Below are 20,708 nucleotides of genomic sequence, written 5' to 3'. Positions count from 1 at the left end.
CAAAGAGTCGGACATGACTGAGCAACTGAACTGAACTGAACTGAAAAGGAAAAAAAAAAAAAACAAACCTTATCCATACAATGGAATATTATTCAGCAAAAAAAGAAATGCTGTACTGATACATACTTGTCTACTTAAAGAAAAGTGTACAGCTAAGAATTGTGTTTTATTCAGGGACGTACTGAGGACTATAGCCTGGATGACACCCTCTCAGTAGCTCTAAGGGGATTATCTGAAGAGGCCAATTTGTGATTTCTGGCTAGGGAGTACATGAAGCCAAGTATACATCCTGATGAAGGTGTTGATCACTGGTGATTATGAGTGAAATGACAGAACATACAAGACACACAAGAGACAGACAGGACACCACTCTGGCCAGAGGAACAGAACTGGGCAAACTAATTGCCGTTTATTATTATAAAGCCCCCCTTAGGCAGAATTCCAGACTGTAAGAATAAGCCTTTTCAGTACAGTGCAGGTGCATACATGATATCGTACAGCAAAGGGGAGTGAAATCTCCCTCTACTGCAGAGTCTGCACAAAGCCCTCATCTCCTTCTTATCTCAAGAAGGGAATGCTCCCTCGTTTGCAAGGGACCATTAAACTCAAGGCTGTGTCCAGACTCTTTGGCAGAATGCCTCGTATGCAAGGACGCTCAGCCTGAGCAGAGAGACCCGTTTGCAGGCATATCTCTGCTACCCTATTAACCCTTCATCTCCCCCTTTTTTATTTGCTTCTATAAATTGTAGCATGGTCTGGATCTTTTCTGCTTCATGCTTTTGTTGTTTCCCTTTCTGCCATCGCAGGAAGACTAGAAAAGCAACACAACATAAAAGTAATATAAGCACAGTGTTTCCAAAAGTAGTCCCAACTAGTGAGGATACATGCCCTAATGGATTCAAATTATTCATTCTCTCTTGAAGACCTTTTAGCAAATCAGATCCTGTAATGTCAGGTAAAGTCCTGCTAAAAGTGGATAAAATTTGTTGTTTCAAGTTTATAATCTCTGTAGTGAGATGTTGATGCCCAGTTAAGGATCGTTTTACTTTGTCCCAACCTTCACTCATGTTAAATGGTACAGGTGTTATACAAAACTGAGAAGAATTCCAATCACATCTCAACACACTCCGTGTAGATAAAACAGCCAATTGATCTCCAAGCCAGGAAACGGTGTGTTGAAGATTGAGCACGTCGGTAGCAAGTTGTGCATCCAAATCTCGCTGTTGTTGCCATAACAAATGAGAGTCCTTATGCCAGTCCCAAATAAAATCAGCTGTTTGAATTCCTTGGTGTAATGCAAGACCTGCTACTGCTGCTGTTGCAGTTACTGATGCGACTGCTAAAATTGAAGCGATGACCACACCAAGCATACGTCAGTTACTAGATGAGAAGCAGCAAAAGAATCTGACCACGGCCGAGTCAGATTTATAGGTAACCATACTTCTGTCTGAGCCTTAACAATTACTAGCAAGAAATTGGAATTAAAGGCTCATCTTTCAAATTTTTCCCACCAAGACTGATTTACACATTGAATTAAATTACAATAGTCACATGATATAGACCCCATAGTATCATTCCAGATCCAATTCCCATATAACAATGCAAAAGGATATTTTACACATGCCATTGCAGAATAAGATTTATTAACATGTAAATTAACATGGAATGGACCCGAAGAGTCACCACTGTCTAAAGTATAGTTTCCTGACCAGATAGTGAGATTACCAGAAACCGCCCATAGTTTCCAAATATCTCCTTGAATGTGCGGATATCCTTGCAATGGTAATTGAGGAGGGACAAGTGCAAATTGCTGCCATTTAACTGTTTCATTACCATTGCCCATTAAAGTGCCATTTGCACGATGCCACCTAAGAGATTTATCTGACCATTTTTCTAAGAATTGCCCATGATCTGGATTCCAATCTACAATGATGGCCCCAGAATAATTCATGACCTTAAAGGGTCAATGACCTTGGCAACATTCCCACTCCAAAGATTCTGGAGAAGGAACAAAAAAGTTAACAGGACATAGTGACATGTGTTTTCCATTATGAGTATCCAGCGGTTCTGTCGAGGTATTAAATCCCCTAGTGGAAACAAGCACAGTAAAAGCAGCAAAATGGTAATTATTATACTTTACCCCCCATGTATTATAAGAATGATGAGAATGTTCCTTGGTGGACAGACAAAAGGGGTGTCCCCCTATACATAAAGGAATACCTTCCACGGCAATGGTCAAATTACTAATATTATATTGTTGTTTATGATGAGATAGTTGTTCTATTCCCCCGCAAGCTGGCAGGGGAAAGAAGGCAGTCTCATTAGTGCATACTTGCACTTCTGGTTCCCCCCAGGAAACTGCTCTTACTAATGGGGGATTAGGTATATATGCCCAATATGTATGACTACTTGCCGATACGCCGTTTACCTGACATGTCACCACCGCCATCATGGCAAGCAAAAGATTGGTAGGATTCAGAGGTTGCCCTGCCTTCATTAATATCTTCTCTGCTTCCTGGGTCAACCTCTTCATTTGACCCCACGTAGGAGGTGTTGCTTGCCTTGTACGGGAGGTAAGGCTTCTCTGCATAGTAAGCTCTTCAAATTTCTGAACAAAGGGGATCAGCCATTGTTGATTTTGATCAATCTTGCTGGGGTCCAAAACCTGTAATTATCAACAGAAATGAAAGCATACCCTCGTCCCAAATATATTAATAATGCTGGGATCCAGCCTTTCTCTTTATCTTTATACCAAATGGGCGTATTCAAGATCTTCTAATCTTCTTCTTTCCCTTGGAAGTGCAACTCTGCTGCTGATAGATTTCCCCTGCTCCAAACACTCGAAAAATTTAGGGTAAGTAGAGTTTTATTCAGAATGTTTTTAGGTTTCATAAATCTCTCTTGTTCCCCCTTTTTTATTTTTTTAAGATAGTCACGCAAGGTATGATTAGCTCTTTTAATAATAGCTTGCCCTTGACTATTATAAGGAATACCAAAAGTATGAGTTATATGGTATTGAGATAAAAAGTGAGCTAATTTTGATGATTGGTAAGCAGGTGCATTATCAGTTTTTAATTTAATTGGTAATCTCATAACTGCAAAACAAGATAACAAATGAGTAATTATAGCGTCAGCCTTTTTAGAATGTAATGCGGTGGCCCATTGAAAATGTGTGCAAATATCTATAGTATGACGCACACATTTTTGTTGTCCAAAGGAAGAAATGTAAATTACGTCTATTTGCCATATCTGATTTGCTTGCAGTCTTTTTATGTTGACACCTGGTGGGGTAAATGGTAAAGCAAAAGGTGCACATATGGAACAAGAACGAACAGTATTTTGAGCTTATTTTTGAGTAATAGCATGAGATTTTTGTAACCCTTTGGAGTTGGTATGTTGTAGTAGATGTTTTCGTTTTGCTGCTTTTATAGGATAAAGTAAAGCATCAATTGTAGCATTTTCGAGTGATAAGGGTCCAGGAAGGGCAGAATGTGCACGGATGTAAGTAAAGAAAATTAACTCTGAACGTTGTAAGAGTAATTGTTGTACTTGGTAAAACAATTTATCAATAGCTGTTTTAAGGGTCAGTGGAAGGGAAACATGAGGAAGCTGTAGGCAAGAGAGAACAGCATATCGAGAATCTGAAACAATGTTAATAGGAAGTTGGGGAAAATCTTGTAAAACTAAATAGATAGCCCACAATTCAGCAGGCTGTACAGAAGAAAATGAGTGGGGGAGAACCTTGGAATTTTTGGGGGTCCAATATCCAGCAGTATTTTTATTTGCATCTGTAAAAATAGTGGGTCCTTTAACTGGAACATCTGAAATTGGGGAATGAGATATCATAGTGTTAGTTCGGAGAAAATCAATCAATTTAGATGATGGATAATGATTAGAAAACGAACCAGGATATGAAGCAAGAGAAATTTGCCAGTTTTCATTAAATTGTAAACATCGAGATATTTGAGCAGTTGTTAACTGAGTAACAATCTGGTGTGGTTTACATCTTGATAGTTGTAAAATACGATAGCGACCTTTTTGTATAAGCAAGGCTAATTTATCTATATATATAGTCAATTTTTTGGAAAGACTGTTAGGTAAAAAAAACCATTTTATTAATCTTTTTTTTTTGAGCAATTACACCAGATGGGGAATAAGGGGTATGAAATATGATAAAAGAAATAGGTTGAGATGCATGTAAGTAAGTCAAAAAACCGTCATTTAGTTGTTGTTTAACAAATTGAAGTTCCTGTAAAGCCAATGAGGTTAAGGTCCGGGGGCTATCTAAAGCTGTATCTCCTTTTAAAGTAGAAAACAAATGTCGTAACTGGTAAGTAGGAATCTCAAGTACCGGATGTAGCCAATTAATATCTCTCAATAATTTGTGAAAATCATTTAAGGTTTTGAGATGGTCTCTTCTAATTTGTAATTTTTGGGGCTTAACTCTATGTTGTTTTAATATTGTCTCTAAATATGAAATAGGAAAGTCCTTTTGAATTTTTTGGGGGGCTATTTGCAAATTCTATAGTCTTTAAGCCTGTTGTACTTTTAAAAAGAATTCGTCACGTTCAGCAATACTAGGAGCTGCCAAGAAGAGATCATCTATATAATGATATAGAATATAATTAGGGTATTTTTGACGGAGAGATTGTAAAGAGTGAGCCACAAATTTCCGACATAAGGTAGGACTATTTATCATTCCCTGTGGTAGGACTGTCCATTGATAACGCTTAACAGGCTGAGCATGATTAAGAACAGGAACTGTAAAAGCAAATTTATTTTTATCTTGCAATTGTAGGGGAATGGTAAAAAAACAGTCTTTAAGATCTAACACCATTAAGGACCAATTTTGAGGAATAAGAGCTGGAGAGGGGAGTCCCAATTGCAATGCTCCCATAGGTTTAATACATTTATAAACTTTTTGTAAATCAGTTAACATTTTCCATTTTCCAGATTTTTTTTTAATAACAAAAACAGGAGAATTCCAGGGGGAGGTAGAGGGCTCTAAATGACCGAGTTGGAGTTGTTCTTGTACTACTTGTTCTAATGCCTCGAGCTTCATTTGTGGTAATGGCCACTGCTCAACCCATTTAGGAGTATTAGTTAACCATTTTAATGGGCGTGCTCGAGGAATTTGAGCAGTGGCCACTAGTTTTTCGATGGAATGGCTACAGAAGCCCCCAAAGGAGAGAGGAGATCTCTCCCCCATATATTAATAGGTATATTTATAATATAAAAGGTAACAAACACTGATCTTTCATTATGGAATTGACATTGCAAGGGATGGGTACTCTTTTAAACATCTGCAATGGAGCCCAATCCTGTCAGCATTAAAGGGCTTTTTTCCTTTTTCCAATCTTGGGGCCATTGCTGAGAAGAAATGATTGAAACATCTGCCCCTGTATCTACTAGTCCCTCAAAGTTGTTTTTTTGTATAATCAAAGAGAGAACAGGGCGAGAATCTTTAATAAGCATTTTCCAAAATACATGTCGCCCAGTACTTCCAGATCCTCCTGTTCGTTCATTAGGAAGAGCCAAAAAGGGGTGATAAGGTAGGAGAAGTATTTGAGCAATACGTTCCCCAGCTATCAATGAAAGTGTGGTAGAAGTAGAGACCATAATTAAAATTTTTCCAACATAGTCAGAGTCTATTACCCCAGGAATTATGGTTAAGCCTCTCAAAGCCGCGCTGCTACGGCCTAATATCAAGCCAAAAGTGCCTTTAGGCAGTGGTCCAAATACATTTGTTTTTAATTTGTAAATGCCTCCCCCTGGTGACAAAAGAACATTCTCAGCTGGCGGCAAATCAGCAGCAGCACTCCCTGAAGTAGCAGACCGCAAGTCCGAAATCATCATCTGAGGTCCTTTCAACGGGGCATCGACTCATAACGGTTGCTGGGAGGGAACAGGTTTGGGGCACATGGAATGGGAGGAGGGCAAGGAGGAGAAGTCCCTGGTATTGTTCCTGGGCCCCAAGGACTCAGGCCCGCAGGATAGTTTCCCAGTGTCGGGTTGCCCATTTTGTCTGTTTTAGATTTGCATTCATTAGTCCAATGAAATCCCCTCCTGCACCGATGGCAAAGTCCAGGAGGAGCCTTATTCTTTTTAGCAAGGGATCTGTCTTTATCAGCTTTTAATTTTTGACACTCTTTTTTCATATGACCAGGTTTTCCACAATGAAAGCAGTTACCTCCCTTTGGTGGTCTCATAGCCTTGGCCAAGGCCGTAGCAAAGACATTAGCCTGGTGCTCAGTTCCTCCTACTCCCGAGCAGGCTCTAATATATTCAGCTATAGATGCACCCTGTCCCTTTAAAGGTCCCAGTATACGCTTGCATTCAGGATTTGCATTTTTAAATGCCAAAGTTTGTAATAATATCCCTGAGATTTCATCCCTCACTACAGCCCGTTCTATAGCTACCCTCAATCTTGCTAGAAAATCAGTATATGGCTCATTAGGGCCTTGCATTGTTTTAACAAAGGAGGGCTGGGCTTGGCCAGTAGGCACCACACGGCACCATGCTCGTAGAAAGACTTGGCGGACTTGTTGTAAGTCCTGATCAGAATATTGAGCCTGTTCTTTTAAAGCCCGATATTGGCCCTCTCCCATTAATTTGTCTTCAAGAGGACCAGGGGGATTTTGTCCCTCATTAATCTGAGCTTGCTTTCTAGCTTCTTTCTCCCACCAGCTACGAAGTTGCAACCATTGAGAACCCTCCAAGATAGCTTGGGCAATGGATTCCCAATCTAACGGAAGGATTAGTTTGCCTTTTCCCAATGATTTTAGCATAGCCAAAACAAAGGGAGATTGAGGACCGTATTGTGCTACTGCAGCTTTAAGATCTTTAAAAAATTTATATTCCAAAGGAGCATATTGAACATTTATCACATTGCCATCCTGCTGTCTCTGGATGGGAAACAATTGTGGAGGATCAATAAACCCACCAGGGGGAGCAGACAAGTCATCATCATGAACCATAGACAAAGGAAAGGAGAACCGACAATGTTCCCTGCCCACATCGGCCGATTAACCGCAGTGGGGAAAAGAGAAGCACAAGGAGGAGCAGAGGGTGTGGACTTTTTTTCCTCTTTACGGGATTTCCACCACTCCCGGAATAGACGGGTCATTTCTTTAATCTCTTTGCCCTCCTCTGACAAAACCGAAGAAGCCTCCGAATCTGATTTTGAACTATCCGATGTTTCACCACTTACAGGAGGAGGCTCATTTGTATCCTTGCCCTCAGGCAATGCAGAAGCCCCATTAATGTCTGACACATCCTCATAAATTATTTCTCCCCTCCTTGAAGCATTAGATTTAGTTTTATTATCAGTAGAGAGTAAAGTCAAAGCCTGTGTTATAGCATTACATAAAGTCCACAGTTTTAAAGGGATCACATTACCCTTCTGATGTTGCTGTTTCAATTCTTTTTGAATTATTTTCCATTCCTTCAAGTTTAGCTGTAACTTAGTTTGATATTGAAACCAATGACAGTATTTCTCCACCAAGCGAAAGAGCTCACTCAACCGACGAGTTGAGGCCTTAACGCCTATGGAGTGGAGAAGTCCTTGGACTAACTCCATGTATTGTGCCCGTAATGATGATGAGGAATTCCCCATGATTTTTTTTAAAAGTTTCCCTCCACTAGGGTGAGGAATTCCCCATAATTTTCCGAAAGTTCCCCTGCTGTGGATTTAAAATTCCCCCGGGGTGACTCACCCTTTCGGTTTCACTTGAGCCCCGCGTTGGGTGCCAGATGTAGATCACTGGTGATTACGAGTGAAATGACGCAGAACATACAAGACACACAAGAGACAGACAGGACACCACTCTGGCCAGAGGAACAGAACTGGGCAAACTAATTGCCGTTTATTATTATAAAGCCCCCCTTAGGCAGAATTCCAGACTGTAAGAATAAGCCTTTTCAGTACAGTGCAGGTGCATACATGATATCGTACAGCAAAGGGGAGTGAAATCTCCCTCTACTGCAGAGTCTGCACAAAGCCCTCATCTCCTTCTTATCTCAAGAAGGGAATGCTCCCTCGTTTGCAAGGGACCATTAAACTCAAGGCTGTGTCCAGACTCTTTGGCAGAACGCCTCGTATGCAAGGACGCTCAGCCTGAGCAGAGAGACCCGTTTGCAGGCACATCTCTGCTACCCTATTAACCCTTCAGAAGGTTAACTGCTAGTCAAAAAGAACACCTATCTCAAGTTAATGACTTTAGGGTTTTTCCACTGTATACGAAGATGCAAGACTATGGGGTTATTAACATTTTTCCTGAGATATATATCTAAGTACCTAAGGGGCCTGCTTGTCTACAGCACAGGGTACCTCACCTGTTATCATCTGAATTTCCACTCAGAGTGCCCAGTGAGCTCTGCAGTGGATTACAACTTAACTCTTGAGAAACCAGGGGGTGAGCAATGTTCTCTGTTCTTTGTTAACATGCCACAGCATGGGGGAACAGTTAGCAAATGAAGAACTATAGAGAAATGGTAAGTGCTTTCAAATGTCAGCTGTGCCTTCATCTTCAGGTTTTCTTCTTTCTCAAAGGGAGTTTGAGATGGCCATGTACACACTGCTATATTAAAAATGGATAGCCAGCAAGGATCTACTGTATAGCACAGGGAACTCTGCTCAATGTTATGTGGCACCCTGGATTGGAGGCGAGTGAGAGGGAGAATAAAAGAAAGTGAAAGCTGCTCAGTCATGTCTGACTCTTTGTGACACAATGAACTGTATAGTCCATGGGATTCTCCAGGCCAGAATACTGGAGTGGGTAGCCATTCCCTTCTCCAGGGGATCTTCCCAACCCAGGGATCAAACCCAGGTCTCCCACATTGCAGGCAGATTCTTTACCAGCTGAACCACCAGGGAAGTCCTTGACGGAGAATGGATACAGGTCAACGTATGGCTGAGCCCCTTTGCTGTTCACCTAAAACTCTCACAACATTGTGTTTTTAGTATACAGTTTCCTTTATTCTGTTTTCTTTTTCCTTTGGTCGGTTTTGGCAGCACGAGGCCCTCTCTGCTGTGCGAGGGCTCTCTCTAGTTGTGGCGGGCTGGGGGCTTCTCCTCTTGCCGCATGCAGGCTCAGCAGGTGTGACGCATGGGCTTAGGTGACCTGAGGCATGTGGAACCTTCCTGGACCAGGGATCAAACCCACATCCCCTGTACTGGCAGGCAGATTCCTAACCACTGGACCATGTGGGAAGTCCTATCACAACATTGTTAATCGACAATACCCCAATGCAAAATAAAAAGTTTAAAAAAAAAAAAAACCTTTTTAAAGACTGGAAAATTCAAGAGAATAATAGTATTTCATAACATGCAAAAGCTATATGAAATTCAAACACAATATTGTAAAGCAGTTATACTCCCATTAAAAAAATTTAAAAACCTAAAAAAACTATATGAACTTTAGGACACAACCATGCTCATTCCTTTACCTATTTTCTGTGGCTGCCTTTTTGCTACAAATGGCATACTTGAATAGTTGTAAGCTCAAATTGAAGAAAGTAGGGAAAACCACGAGACCATTCAGGTATGACCTAAATCAAATCCTTTATGATTATACAGTGGAAGTGAGAAATAGATTTAAGGGCCTAGATCTGATAGATAGAGTGCCTGATGAACTATGGAATGAGGTTCATGACATTGTACAGGAGACAGGGATCAAGACCATACCCATGGAAAAGAAATGCAAAAAACCAAAATGGCTGTCTGGGGAGGCCTTACAAATAGCTGTGAAGAGAGGTGAAAAGCAAAGGAGAAAAGGAAAGATATAAGCAACTGAATGCAGAGTTCCAAAGAATAGCAAGAAGCGATAAGAAAGCCTTCTTCAGCGATCAATGCAAAGAAATAGACGAAAACAACAGAATGGGAAAGACTAGAGATCTCTTCAAGAAAATTAGAGATACCAAAGGAACATTTCATGCAAAGATGGGCTCGATAAAGGACAGAAATGGTATGGACCTAACAGAAGCAGAAGATATTAAGAAGAGGTGGCAAGAATACACAGAAGAACTGTACAAAAAAGATCTTTACAACCCAGATAATCATGATGATGTGATCACTAATCTAGAGCCAGACATCTTGGAATGTGAAGTCAAGTGGGCCTTAGAAAGCATCACTATGAATAAAGCTAGTGGAGGTGATGGAATCCCAGTTGAGCTGTTTCAAATCCTGAAAGATGATGCTGTGAAAGTCCTGCACTCAATATGCCAGCAAATTTGGAAAACTCAGCAGTGGCCACAGGACTGGAAAAGGTGTCTTCGTTCCAGTCCCAAAGAAAGGCAATGCCAAAGAATGCTCAAACTACCACACAGTTGCACTCATCTCACGTGCTAGTAAAGTAATGCTCAAAATTCTCCAAGCCACGCTTCAGCAGTATGTGAACCGTGAACTTCCTGATGTTCAAGCTGGTTTTAGAAAAGGCAGAGGAACCAGAGATCAAATTGCCAACATCCCCTGGATCATGGAAAAAGCAAGAGAGTTCCAGAAAAACATCTACTTCTGCTTTATTGACTATGCCAAAGCCTGTGACTGTGTGGATCACAAGAAACTGTGGAAAATTCTGAAAGAGATGGGAATACCAGACGACCTGGCCTGCCTCTTGAGAAATCTGTATGCAGGTCAGGAAGCAACAGTTAGAACTGGACATGGAACAACAGACTGGTTCCAAATAGGAAAAGGAGTACGTCAAGGCTGTATATTGTCACCCTGCTTGTTTAACTTATATGCAGAGTACATCATGAGAAACACTGGACTGGAAGAAACACAAGCTGGAATCAAGATTGCCGGGAGAAACATCAATAACCTCAGATATGCAGATGACGACACCACCCTTATGGCAGAAAGTGAAGAGGAACTAAAAAGCCTCTTGATGAAAGTGAAAGAGGAGAGTGAAAAAGCTGGCTTAAAGCTCAACATTCAGAAAACAAAGATCATGGCATCTGGTCCCATCACTTCATGGGAAATAGATGGGGAAACAGTGGAAACAGTGTCAGACTTTATTTTTTTGGGCTCCAAAATCACTGCAGATGGTGACTGCAGCCATGAAATTAAAAGATGCTTACTCCTTGGAAGAAAAGTTATGACCAAACTAGATAACATATTCAAAAGCAGAGACATTACTTTGCCGACTAAGTTCCATCTAGTCAAGGCTATGGTTTTTCCAGTGGTCACATATGGATGTGAGAGTTGGCCTGTGATGAAGGCTGAGCGCCAAAGAATTGATGCTTTTGAACTGTGGTGTTGGAGAAGACTCTTGAGAGTCCCTTGGACTGCAAGGAGATCCAACCAGTCCATCCTGAAGGAGATCAACCCTGGGATTTCTTTGGAAGGAATGATGCTAAAGCTGAAGCTCCAGTACTTTGGCCACCTCATGCAAAGAGTTGACTCATTGGAAAAGACTCTGATGCTGGGAGGGATTGGGGGCAGGAGGAGAAGGGGATGACAGAGGATGAGATGGCTGGATGGCATCACGGACTCGATGAACGTGAGTCTGAGTGAACTCTGGGAGATCAGGGAGGCCTGGCGTGCTGCAATTCATGGGGTCGCAAAGAGTCGGACATGACTGAGTGACTGAACTGAACTGAAGAGAACTTATGACTCGTGAAACCTAAAATATTTACTCTCTGGTCCTTACAGAGAACATGGATCTGTTCTTGCTCCAATTAATAACTTTTGGATTGGAGAGCAGTACTGTGAACTTTGGAGACAGATTGTCTGGGTGGAAATCTACTGCCATCGTTTTGGGAACTTACCACACTTCTTGAGTCTTTAGTTCCCTCATCTATTAAATGGGAATAATAGCACCTCCCTCACAAGCTGTGAGAATAAAAAGATACAGTGGATACAAGGGTACCACCTTTGATATGTGCTACTTATGATGGTTACTGGCTACTTTGCAGAAAGGTATCAATGCTGACAGCAGACACAGCCCCAAAGGTGCTGTCGTGACATTCAACACCTTTGCTAATGAAATGCACCTTTGGGTGAAATATTTAGACATCAAGCATGGGTGGATGAAAAATGGGTACTCAGTGCGCCAGAATTAGATCACATATGCACTCTGCTGCTTTTAAAAAAAGACTTATTTATTTTTAAATTATTTATTTATTTGGCTGCTCTGGGTCTTAGTTGTAGCATCTGGGATCTAATTCCTTGACCAGGGATAGAACCCAGTCTCCCTGCTTTGGAGGCCTGGAGTCTTAGCCATTGGACCACCAGGGAAGTTCCTGGATTCTGCTTCTTATTCTAAAGATAATTCTACCGCTCAGAATTATCTTGTCTTCTGTTCTTTGCAGATGGACTTTCTCTGGTTCTCCATCATGTGACTGAAGATGGATACCCCAAAGCAGCTGAGTTTCATATTACAGTTCTAATCACACTCAAAGAATTGGTCTCTAAAATCCAATAACAAAATGCCAGGAAAGAGAATTTTATTGACTCAACTCAGTGGCAAGTGTTCACCACTGACCCAGTCAACCCAGACCAGAGGAAAGTCTTAGGATGTCCATATGGTTTGCACCCTCGAGGAGATATATCTATTAATACACCCATTCTCCCGCCCAGCCTGTGGCATGTATTCTGTGAATACAAAAGCAAGCTAGCCATCCAGAGACCATTTTCAGGTAATAACTCAAAAAGTGCAAAAGGCTGCAAATAAGAAAAAGAGTTTATTGAGAATCCTAAGAATTGCATTTTGGGAGGCAACCATTTGAATGGCAATTCAGATGTGCTCGGCGGGGGGGGGGGGGGGGGGGGGCCAACAGACAATAGTGGGGGATTATAAAGGCAACAGAGACATTCTAGAGAAGAAAGGAAGGTTATTATCACAGAACTATGATTGGTGCTGGCAGGCATTCAGTCACTTGCTGGGAGCAGATTGGTTGTTAAGCTGTGCTCTCTAAGGAGAAAAGAAGAAAAGTTCTAGGTGGTCTCAGGATATCTGGGTTCAAAGTTTATGTTGGGTTTAGCGGTGGATGTGTGTAAGTTCTGGATCCCTCTGACATAATCTACTCCATTTTTTTTTTTAAGCCACTGATACTTAAGAGATTTGTGTTACAACACCTAGCCCACTGAACTAATCTATCATTTATGGAGCTCTTCACACTTCTATTTTCTTAAGCCTTGGAAGACTCCCCCTCGTTCTTCAGTTCCTGCCTCCAGAACATGCAGAATCACAAATTCAGCCTTTCCCAGACCCTGCCTTTTTAAGCAGCCAATCAATGTGACTGCCAATTAGGACCTGAAAAGGGAGAAAGTACCCTTGGACCTCGCTATGCCCACTAATCTTCATCCCAATTTGGTTTCAAAGAATACAGCCCTGGGGCTTCTAGCAGTGAAGAATGAGTCTGAAGACAGAACAAGTCTGAGGCTGCTTCTCATGGGGGATCCACATTCAGATCAGGGAGTCTTGGAGGCTGTCGTGGTTGCAATTTAGAGATTCCGAAATTAGCTTCATCCATCACATCAGGGCAACAGCTGGGGCCCTGACTTTAGAACTTGTTGCAGAGAGGCGAGTCATGACAGCATTTATATTCCACAATAACATTGGGATTAAAGAGCTTCATGGGAGTACACAGTTGGCTACAACCCTGGCGTCCATAGGAAAGCGTGCCATCTGGAGAGGAGCAGAGAAGACAAGTGAGACCCCAGAACCTAGGACGCAGCCCCATGGGTGTGGGGCTCAGCATATCCTGGGGGTACTGCTCAGTAAATATTCCTGAATGAAGCGCAGGATTAATGCATCAACCAACTAATCAAGAATGAGGAGGCAATAGCACATTTCATGGAGGAGGACTCATACTCAGTACAGAGAATGTCAGCCATCTGGGACTGAGAGCCTGGAGGTACGGCCCCCTGGTGGGCTCTCCTGGGATAGCTTTGCAAGCTCTATGCAAGCATGCATGCTCAGCCGCTTCAGTCGTGTCTGACTCTGCGATGCCATGGACTGCAGGCCGCCAGGTGCCTCTGTCTGCGGGATTCTCCAGGCAAGAATACTGGAGCCATGCCCTCCTCCGGGGGATCTTTCCGACCCAGGGAAGAGTCTCCTGCATGGCAGGCGGATTCTTTGCCAGCTGAGCTACCCAAGCTCTGTATATTAGAGTGCAATCCATCCCCCCACAAGAGAAGGCAGAAAGGATGAATAGAAACTGTCCTCTCCGCCCTGCCAGTTTGTCCCCCAGTATATGTCCCTAGTTCCCCAAAACCCCATCCCAGTCAGGTCCCACTCAGCCTAGTTCCAGTTACCTTCAGGAGCTAAACTCCCTGGTTTCTCCCTCTCTTCCTTCCTCCTCCCTCCCTCAGTCACTCCTCCCTCTCTCCTCCATCCTTCTCTCCTCCATCTCTCTCTCCTCCATCCCTCTCTCTTCATCCCTTTCTCCCTCCTATGCTCTTCTCTCTCCTCTCCTCCTCCTCCCTTAAAGGTCCCCATTCCAGTTAAGGGCCAGTGGCAGCCCAGTACCAGAACGAGGGGATAATGTTTCACTGCTGCTGCTGCTGCTGCTGCGTCGCTTCAGTCATGTCCGACTCTGTGCGACCCCACAGAGAGCAGCCCACCGGGCTCCGCCGTCCCTGGGATTCTCCAGGCAAGAACACTGGAGTGGGTTGCCATTTCCTTCTCCAATGCATGAAAGTGAAAAACAAAAGTGAAGTCGCTCAGTCGTGCACGACTCTTAGCGACCCCATGGACTGCAGCCTACCAGGCTCAACCCCTTTCTATGTGGCTCCTGCTCCCAGGGTTCCTGCGGGACCACTTCCCCGAGGCCCACAGCCACCCCGACTTGTGCTTGGGGTCCAGGTACTCACAGGGTCCCATGGAGGGTTCATACTACCCCCTGCGCCCCTTTCCTGGAACACCCACTGTCAGCCCCTAGCCTCCAGCAAAGTTCACCCCCAGACCTTGTAGGCACCACCTACCTTCGTAGATCTTCCTCAGAAAGCACTGCTGGCCGCCTTGAGTCTGGCAGGTGCCTCCCCCAGACACGCAGACCCCGCTGGTGTTGACTCTGTCACACTGGAAACACTCTAGAGCTGGAAAGTCAAACCAACATAATAAGGTTCTTCCGGGCCAGCCTCCCGGCAGCTCAGGAGGGAGCGCACCTGTGACCCAGGGGCGCCTGGACGCTGACGGTTTCCCTCCTCCTGATGAATGTTCTGGAGGCAGGTGATTTCTCCCTGCTTGGCTTCCACCTGGGCGGCGGCATGCGTGCCGCCAGGCACAAGACCTGCACCCGAGCACAGAGAGCTCGCCTGTCTTCCCAGGGCCCCGCGGCGCCGCTGGAGGAAGGGCAAGTCCTTCACTGCGGCTCCTCCGCGCATCCCACTTGCCAGCTGATTATCACCCCAACCCCAGGGGGCGCCACTGGAGATGTTCCGTGTGAATGCCATCTGCAGGAGCGGCGAAGATGAGGGCTGCAGTGAGGAGTCAGCACCGCCCACTCCCCTCCTTCTCGAAGAGCCCCCCATCCTCCACCCTTCCTGTTCATCTGAAGAGACAACTCAGAGAAACCCAGGACTCAGCCTAAAAAGGGGCAGGGAAGGGAGAGACAGGACAGGTGGGCGGAAGGGGTTGGGAAGAAAAATAGATCAGAAAGAGTGAGGCAAGATATGGGGAATCGGAAAGCAGAGGAAGGGAGAGAAAGAAGACGGGGAGGAAGGAGAGGAGGGGGAGGGAGGGAGAGGAGAGGGGAGGAGGGAAAGGAGGGGGAGAGGGAGAGGAGGGGAGTGAGGAGGGGGAGGGAGGGAGAGGAGGGGAGTGAGGAGGGGGAGGGAGGGAGGAAGGGGAGGAGGGGAGGGAGAGAGGAGAAAGGAGGAGGGAGAGGAGGGGGGAGGGAGAGGAGAGGGGAGGGAAAGGAGAGGTGGAGGAGGGACAGAGGGTGATTGACAGGGGGAGAGAGAGAGCTGAGGAGGGGTAGGGAGGCAGACCAGGACACGGAGAGAGGGAGGGATCTGCCGCACAAACGCATGCGCCTGGGGTCACAGCTCTTCACTCCCTCCTCTGGTCCCCGAGTTATTTACCAAACAGTGAGCTCCTGCCAGTGAGAGGCGCTATTCTAGGTGTTGGAAATAGGGTGCTGAAGGGAGCACCGAAACATCCATTCCGCCTGCTAAGTCGCTTCAGTCGTGTCCGACTCTGTGCGACCCCATAGACGGCAGCCCACCAGGCTCCCCCGTCCCTGGGATTCTCCAGGCAAGAACACTGGAGTGGGTTGCCATGTCCTTCTCCAATGCATGAAAGTGAAAAGTGAAAGTGAAGTCGCTCAGTCATGTCTGACTCTTAGGGACCCCATGGACTGCAGCCCACCAGGCTCCTCCATCCACGGGATTTTCCAGGCAAGAGTACTGGAGTGGGGTGCCATTGCCTTCCGCCTATCAAATGCTAAACAAATAAATTGGGGAAATGACTGACAATGAAAAAATAAAGGTTATTTCGGTCCTGGTGACTCATGAGAACAATGGGAAGGAAGAGCATGGAGGGGTGAGCGAGAGGAGGCTGTGGGGAGGCAGAGAGCTTTCTCAGCGGTGCCTTGAGCTCAAACCTGAATCTTTTTTATGCTAACCACTAAAACAGCTGGCAGTAGCTGGCAAACTGGTTCCAGGAAGATACTCGGGCAAGTACACAGAAAGTTTCTGAGCTGCAATTAGATTGGCCAGTTTGAGAAACAGAAGCATCAGCACAGGCAAAGTGGAAAAGGGTGGGAGTATTGTAAAACAAGACTGAAGAGGTTGATGGGGTCAGACCACAGCACGGATCTGCTTAGACCTGCGCTGCTGTGGTGGTATTCATGGACTATGTGTGGCTGTTGAGCCTGTGAAATGCCAGTAGTCCAAATAGATGGGCTGTAAGTCAATTTCTAACACTTAGCACACACACACATACAAATCGTTTAAATTGCTCATCAGTGACTTTGATGTTAATTACATGCTGAAATGATAGTCGTGTCCGACTCTTTGTGACCTCATGGACTGTAGCCCACCAGTCTCCTCTGTCCATGGGATTCTCCAGGCAAGAATACTGGAGTGGGTAGCCATTCCCTCCTTCTGGGGATTTTCCCAACCCAGGGATTGAACCTGCATCTCCTGTGGCTCCTGAATTGCAGAATTCTTTACCACCAGGGAAGCCCGATGGTTTAGATATATTGGGTTAAATAAAGTGTATATTAAAGTTAATTTTACACATTTCTGAGTTTTTTAATATGCCTACTGGAAGAGTGAAAATGACGTCTGCAGCTTGGCTTGCATCTTATTTGGACCGTCATTTAGGCCATCGTAAGAACTGAGATCGTATTCAAAGTTGGAAAAGGCCATCAGAGGCTTTTTCAATAGGCGGTGACATTGACTAGCTTTTTGCATGTACACTCTGGCAGCTCTGCAGACAATAGGCTTTAAAGGAGAGGGTAACAGAGGCCCAGGACAGGGCTGGTAGAAACTGGAAATTGGGAAGGAAGCCACGAGTCAACTGCGTCCAGGCAAAAATGTGAGAATTTATAGGTCAGGTATACTGAAATAGGACTTCCCAGGTGGTGCTAGTGGTAAAGAACCTACCTGCTAATACAGGAGATGCAGGAGACCTGGGTTCGATCCCTGCATGGGGAAGATCCCCTGGAGGACAACATGGCAACCCACTCCACTATTCTTGCCTGGAGAATCCGCAAGGACAGAGGAGCCTGGCAGGCCACAGTCCATAGGGTCACAATGAGTCAGACCTGACTGAAGTGACTAAGCTTGCACACATAAGTGAGGTGTGTCTGTGGGAAACAGGAACTAGGAAACGTGCAACAGAGCAAATAGAAGGTCATTGCAAGGCGCTTCTCACACTTTCATCTTTATGTGTCATTTAAAACTATACATTTATGTTTTTACTTACTCACACATTTTTATTTTGCAAAAAACATTCCAAAATTTCAAAAATAATGAACTTTGAAAAATTCACACTCAATAAAAAGAACTGAGCTCTCAATTCCACTTCCTCTAATCTTAATGATGACTGTGTAACCTGAGCAGTCTGTCTTGTCAACATTCACCGTCACCCCTGGATCTGTGATGTCCTTGAGCACATGAAACCCTACTGGAGATACAAATCTGCTTGAGAATTTCAGCGACTCTTGAAAGTTATAGTCATTTTATGAGAACTATGCCCTTGGATGATTTCATATGAGCAGCTGCAACAAAGGCCTCACGTGTCATTGGCTGAAGCAGGTGCAATTCCTCTTGCTCAACCCACAGCCCTCAGCCTCCACCTGCACACGCTGAGGCAGCCCCTGCGGCACTTGTGACTCTGACACACTCATCATGCACGTCGGGCAGCTCAAACAGTGGAGAGCAAATGCCCCTGGGAGTACCCTTCTCCCAGGAACAGATGGGGTATTGGTGGATGAATACACCAACCTCCCTCCCATGAGTTGGATCCCCTACACTGCCCTCCACAATTCCCAGCAGGATGGGCTCCATTTGTTCACCATAATGTCCAGCTTATTCATTTCTTTGCGTGTTTCCAGCTGGCACTAGTAGTAAGGAACCCGCCTGCCAATGCAAGAGACATAAGAGATGTGGGTTCGATCCCTGGGTTGGGAAGATCCCTGGGAGGAAGGCAGGGCAACCCACTCCAGTATTCTTGCCTGGAGAAAATCCCATGGACAGAGGAGCCTGGCGGGCTACAGTCCATAGGGTCACAGCAAGTTGGACACAACTGAAACAACCAAGCATGCCTGCACATTGTCTTACTTCCCCACACCCCTCCTGGTATTTCCTGGAATCAGCTTCCAGACAAATGATTTTTTATTCCTATCAGCTTCAGATGATGGATTTTCATTTAAATCAAGTGTATGCTCTTATAAATTAATTTTTCATAGTTTGTACTCCAAGTCTTCTTGTTCTTTTACAGAACAAACAAAACAGTGACTATTAGCAGGCTGATTCCATTTGCTAAAGAACATTGGGAAAAAGTGGTGCCTGTTAATGCTAATGATCATTCCAGTTTTAATCAATCATGGAATAAAAAAAAAAAACTATGAAAGTATATTCTGTAGAAGGTGAAACACTTTTTGTAATGCTATAATAAATTTAATTGGAAAATCCGCAAAGCACATAAACTCATTTATTTTTACAGTGGAAGAATAAATACAAATGCCAGTAGAATATGATGTTGCAGCAAAAGTTACTAAACTGAGAACCCAGAGAGAGAAAAATGCCCTTGCAGTTGGTTCTGATGCACACATAATTGTGAATTGTGTCCTGTGTCCAAACAAGATAGTGTATGAATATAAGTAAATGTATATGTAAGTATATTTAAAATATGTATATGTTGTAAATATATCGTATATAAATATTAAAATGCACACATATCTATTAATGCATGAATATTAAAATATAGCATATATTATGAACTCTATATATGAACATATATATTCTATATGTATGTACACATACACACCCACAGGTAGAATAACTGAGCTGTGAAAGTTTTGTGGTAAAGGTGATGTGGAATAAAAAATAGTCTTCAGCAAAAGTTCTCCCTGCTCCCTGTCATCAAGCAGATCAGAAAATGGTTAAGCTTCTGGAGAACTACATTGGGATTTAATTTGTGTTCTACAAGTAAAACACATTTTGTAAAAGGTCCCGCAAGTATTCATTGCATTTGGTCATGTAATAGAGTGTCTGACTCCGGTTTTTGATGTTTCACAGCTGGCAACCTTGAGGTCTTGCCCCTTGTGCCCACATGTGGGCCCCAGGGGCTCCTTCTTTCAACATTGGTGGGAGTTTCACACCACACAAGCCCCTGCCTAAATGCAGGAACCACCGCCCTGCCTCTCTTCCTTACCATCATCTAAATTCAAGAGTCTCCTTTCTCTTCTCCCCCAAGCCATCTTAAGACACCTAGCAGTAAGCCCTGCTCTCCCAAGAAAGCCTCATGAGATAACCAATTAAGGCTTTTCACACCCTCCTGGTACGTATGTGGCATCATTAGTCTTGACATATAATCCAAGCTTGGGTGAGGATCCATCCTGTTTCTATCGTATAACCCCAACAGTTTAATGTCTTCAAGTGTTCAACAAATGAAGTACCCAAGTATTTCAGCTTTCAAAAATGTTTACCCAGTTGAAATTATGAAAAACAGACCTTCAAGCAAAAAAGATATTGAAATGTATTCCTACAAAAGCAGAATGCCCCAGATTATAGGGTAAATGGTAATCTTATCTCTGGGACATTCTAATGTCTAGGCAGGCAGACAAAGAGGGGAAGAGACAGGCAATGCCTAGAATCATAAGCTGCCACTCACCCAGGTTCCCCTCTGCCCTCCTACATTCTGGGGTTGGGGGGAGCAGGGGAGCTCACCTTGCGGGAGTCCGAGCAGTGAGGACAGGACCACCAGCAGCAGTAGCAGAAGGCACTTAGCCATCTCTGGATCTGGCTCCAGCCACAAGGACTTACAGAAGGCAGGACTGAACCACAGCCTCAAGAGCCTCTAAGATCCCGACTTTATAGTTCCAGGCTGGGAGGAGCAGCCAATGGCAGCCCAGACAAAGGCTTGCACTTTCCCAGACAAAGAGAACAGAGTGCCTGAAGGAACTAGGGGCCTACATTCTTTCTAGCAATTACTGACCTTGCTCACTTCTACTGGCCCTACTGAGGAAGCCAAGGTATGTAAGAAGAGCTGACTCTCATGTGTCCCCATTGCCCAATTGTCTAGTCTTCAATT

At 44.2% G+C, this 20,708-nt stretch overlaps 1 protein-coding gene across 1 annotated transcript; it reads right to left on the bottom strand.

Moving 5' to 3' along the window:
• Positions 1-13,503: 13,503 nt before the first annotated feature.
• PATE3 (prostate and testis expressed 3) lies at positions 13,504-20,408 on the bottom strand. The gene is made up of 3 exons (XM_052662564.1): positions 20,345-20,408; positions 14,927-15,040; positions 13,504-13,628 (listed from the first exon to the last, which is right to left on the bottom strand). Exons 1-3 carry the CDS (start codon positions 20,406-20,408, stop codon positions 13,504-13,506), a joined length of 303 nt encoding a protein of 100 aa, XP_052518524.1.
• Positions 20,409-20,708: the final 300 nt, after the last annotated feature.

The sequence above is a fragment of the Budorcas taxicolor genome, chromosome 25 (genome assembly GCF_023091745.1).
Source record: "Budorcas taxicolor isolate Tak-1 chromosome 25, Takin1.1, whole genome shotgun sequence".
Taxonomy (NCBI): domain Eukaryota; kingdom Metazoa; phylum Chordata; class Mammalia; order Artiodactyla; family Bovidae; genus Budorcas; species Budorcas taxicolor.
Note: the sequence above shows the minus strand (reverse complement) of the source record. Positions and strands in the feature narration are given on the sequence as shown.

What these genes read in the sequence shown, in the direction of transcription:
- PATE3 (XM_052662564.1), bottom strand. Translation starts at nt 20,408, where the DNA reads ATGGCTAAGTGCCTTCTGCTACTGCTGCTGGTGGTCCTGTCCTCACTG. An exon ending in ACTGCTCGGACTCCCGCAAG is followed by an intron (nt 15,041 to 20,344) that starts GTGAGCTCCCCT and finishes TTGACTTTCCAG; the next exon opens with CTCTAGAGTGTTTCCAGTGT. An exon ending in TCTGAGGAAGATCTACGAAG is followed by an intron (nt 13,629 to 14,926) that starts GTAGGTGGTGCC and finishes GCTCCTCTCCAG; the next exon opens with ATGGCACGCTTTCCTATGGA.